Raw genomic sequence first — 3752 nt, 5'->3', positions numbered from 1 at the left:
TTTGTGGCCTGTGCTGCATGCTGGGATGTTTCAGGCTGTTTGACAGGCTCCGATGAGCCCTAGTGTCTTTTAAACATGGCTTCTACAGCTGGACACCCTTCCTAATGCCAACTGGTTTCCAGGGTGGACTGGGTGCTTTTTGCGTGCCACTTGTACACGTGAAACCACCTTATAGCTCGCATAACAAAAAGCCTCGTCGACTCAGTGGGAGTATTTTAGAGAGGAAGGTGGCTTTATGCCAGGTGTTAAGGGGATAAAGTATGATGCGTGTGTGATGCTTCGTCATCATCATCATGAACTGGTAAGGCCAGGGGCCCCACCAGGCTCCGTTTTCTGTTCTGGTATGGTTACTAAGGCTGAATGCCCTTCCCAACGCCAACCATTCCACAGAGTGTACTGGGTGCTTTTTATGTGGCACCATCCCCAGTGCTTTTTAATGTGACACCAGAACCTGTACTTTTCAAGTGGCACGAGTGCCTTTTTATGTGCCACTCACACAAGTATCAATTCTGCTGTGGCAGATAGGCACAGGGGGCTTCTGCACAGTTTCCTTCACTAAATTCACTCATAAGGCATTTAGGCCTTTGTTGACCTGTGACTATTTTAGAAAAACACTTACCCAAGGTGTCATGCATTGGGATTGAACCCATGTCTATTGGTGCGTGTTTGTGCATGAAGGTGGAACGTGGAGGTGGAAATCTAGCTACGACACCACTGCAACACACTGTTATGGCACTGGACTAACCACTACATCACTGCCATTCTGTGCACTACTCTTCTGCATCTACAACATTAACATTGCTCTCTCCACTACTGTGATAAACACACACACACATATATATATATATATATATATATAGATATACACAAACACACACTGTGCTATGCAAACCTGTGCTGGTGGCAGACACACACACACACACACACACACACATTAACCCTTTAGCATTTATTCTGGCTGTATCTAGCCCAAATATTAACCTGTTTTACACTGAAACTGGCCAGATCCAGCTTTTCACACCTACCCTACAGTGTCATTCTAAACATAAACAATTACATCTTCGAAATTTTGAAACTACAAGGTAATGTAGGATTCATTTTTCCAAATCTGGATAAATAAGGAGTACATTTGATAAACTACACTGAATGCTAAGGGGTTAACATAAAGAGTTGTCTGACATACCAGATGCACATCATAAGGGTGGAGACCTTTTTCAGAAGAGGCACTTATAACTTCCCGAGGCTGTTGTAAATTCAGTATATCATCACTATCCATCTAATAAGCTGACCTGCCACATTTTGTGTTTTCCAGATTGAAGGAGATACCTGTGACAGCACTTTGAATGTGGCTGAGATGTGAAGACCATTTGGAAGGTTGCTATGCAATAAAGTTTGGAGGACTTCCCTGGGGCCTTCATGAAATGGCTGGATTGCAATGACAAGTACATTGAAGTGAGAGGACCCTAATTTGAAGGAGTTTAGGGTTTGGTTGTAGTTCTTTGAAGTTAATAAATGTCTCTCCTAAAAGAGTCTCAAAACATCTGGAATGCACCTCCCACATACATGCATGCACACACACACACAACTACACACACATACTGCTGTACAGGTACACATATTCCATGATAAAGCTAAACACTTACACACACATCTACAAGGCTACACACACACACACATTCATATACTGCCACACAGCTACACACACAACCAACCTTAATAGGACTGGCCTCAGCAACCCCAATTATCTTCAACAGCTAGAGAGAGAGAGAGAGTGAGAGAGAGAGAGCTATACATATATATATATAGAAAGAGAGAGGGGAGAAAAGAAGAGGTGGATGGATATATGTGTGTGTGTGTGTGTGTGTGTGTGTATATGTGTGTATGTCTATGTATGGCTGTATGTGTGTGTGTGTGTATGTGTGTGTGTGTGTATGTGTGTGTGTGTGTATGTATGTGTGTGTGTGTGTATGTGTGTATATATATATATATACACACACACACATAGAAAGGGGGAGGGAGAGAGAGAGAGAAAAGAGTAGGATAAAGAGAACAAGAAGCAACATTGAAATACAGAAATTCAGTAAAAAGAACAACAACAACAACAACAATAATTTTTCCGAATCGATTTTGCAGACTTTTCCAAGATGAGAACTTCTCTATACAAAAGGCCAAGTCCCATGTCACCATTTTCATTTGTTGTTTCTGTCATATTTCGAAACCAAAGTGAAAGTAGAAGACTCTCCTCCAAGAAGGTGAGTGGCAGGAGAGAAATTAAAACAGGACTGAAATGGGAGTAAAAAGGGGGTTACACTGGGCTGAGTGGCAGAATAGCAAGGGGGCAACAACCAAATCTCTCCTGCAACAAACTCCCTCCTATCTTTAAAACAGGGACCAAATGAACCAGTGAGGGAGCTTCCATGTAGCCATTTGCTTGTTACTCAATGTAACGACCAAATCTCTTCATCAATAAACTCCCTCCTATCTTTAAAATAGGGACCAAATGAACCAGTGAGGGAGCTTTGATATAATCACTTGAGCCTCACTCAAGTAAACTGCTAAATTTCAGCAGTAACAACAATAACAACAACAACAACAACAGCAGTAGCAATAACTCCTCACCTCAAAAGAAAAAAAGAAAAAAAAAGTTAAAAACAAGAATTCAGTGACCAACCTTGATGGGCCGTGAATCATCCTTGCCACCTCCTAACCGTTCCTCTGGGTTCTTCTTCAAGAGCTGGACAAACAGATAATTACTTATGAATAAGAGGATCAATTATTTATGTACAACAACAAGGTGTTCGTTAAGTGGAAGTGTTAATGACTGGTAACATTATTCTTAGAAAGTGTGTGTAAATATATTTTGTAATAAAACAAAATCTTTCCATTTCCTCAGGTAATATTCCACCAAATATTCGGCCAAAATATCACCTGAAGAAATGAGTGGCTATGTAACAAAACAAGTAATGTTTAGCACCAAATCAATATGGGTGTTTGATATTACTAGTGTTTTTAACCCCAGGAAGAGCCCTCCTCCAGCTGCTTATTGATGCAGTCTGCACCCTGTATATATTGCAAGCAGGGGAGCGAACTCTTACCGTCTTCTAGCAGGTGACAGGATCACCAGACTGAATGGTTTGAGGCTATTTGTGCCAATATTCAGTGGTGAACACCTGGCTGCTAGAGATGGTGGGAATTCACTCCGGCTTGCAATATCTAGAAAAATCAAGTGACAATCAGTCACTGATCTTGCAGCGAGCAAAGCAACTAGTTAGAAAATCTTCACATAGTTACTACTTTCATCTCCCCTTCACATTGTCTAACTGGTGACTTTGCTTATGGAACAATACAAATTCACATAATGTCATCTCTTAAGTTATGCAATAAACTCATATATCGAAACAGGTGTAACTTAGAAGTTCAGCAAAAAGAGACCGATAGAATAAGTACAAGGCTTACAAAGAGTAAGTCCTTGTGTCGATTTTCTAGACTAAAGGCGGTGCTCCAGCATGGCCGCAGTCAAATGACTGAAACAAGTAAAAGAGTATGTATATCCATGTATTTCTGTATTTGCCCCCCCCCATCACCACTTGACAAATGGTGTTGGTGTTTATATTCCCCGTAACTTAGCGATTCAGCAAAAAAGAGCGATAAAATAAATAAGTACTGTGGTCAATTCATTCGACTACAAATTCAAGGTAGTGCCCCAGCATGGCCACAGGGAAATGACTGAAACAGGTAAAAGGTAGAATATA

The 3752-nt window shown here is 41.0% G+C and overlaps 1 protein-coding gene across 4 annotated transcripts in view; it reads right to left on the bottom strand.

Moving 5' to 3' along the window:
* Nucleotides 1-3752, bottom strand: part of LOC106872574 (ribosomal protein S6 kinase beta-1) — a 46566-nt gene that overhangs the window by 12391 nt on the left and 30423 nt on the right. For 2 of the 4 annotated variants that reach the window (XM_052977787.1, XM_052977785.1), the window contains exons 12-13: nt 2672-2734; nt 1713-1754 (exon numbers count right to left, since the gene is read on the bottom strand). In XM_052977787.1, the coding sequence (XP_052833747.1) occupies nt 1713-1754; nt 2672-2734 (105 nt within the window). The remainder of the gene's footprint in view (nt 1-1712; nt 1755-2671; nt 2735-3752) is intronic. The other 2 variants (XM_052977786.1, XM_014919607.2) reach the window with 1 other exon arrangement.

This window comes from Octopus bimaculoides, chromosome 28, assembly GCF_001194135.2.
Source record: "Octopus bimaculoides isolate UCB-OBI-ISO-001 chromosome 28, ASM119413v2, whole genome shotgun sequence".
NCBI lineage: Eukaryota > Metazoa > Mollusca > Cephalopoda > Octopoda > Octopodidae > Octopus > Octopus bimaculoides.
The sequence above is the reverse complement of the archived record's forward strand: the minus strand, read 5'-3'. Positions and strand labels throughout refer to the sequence as shown.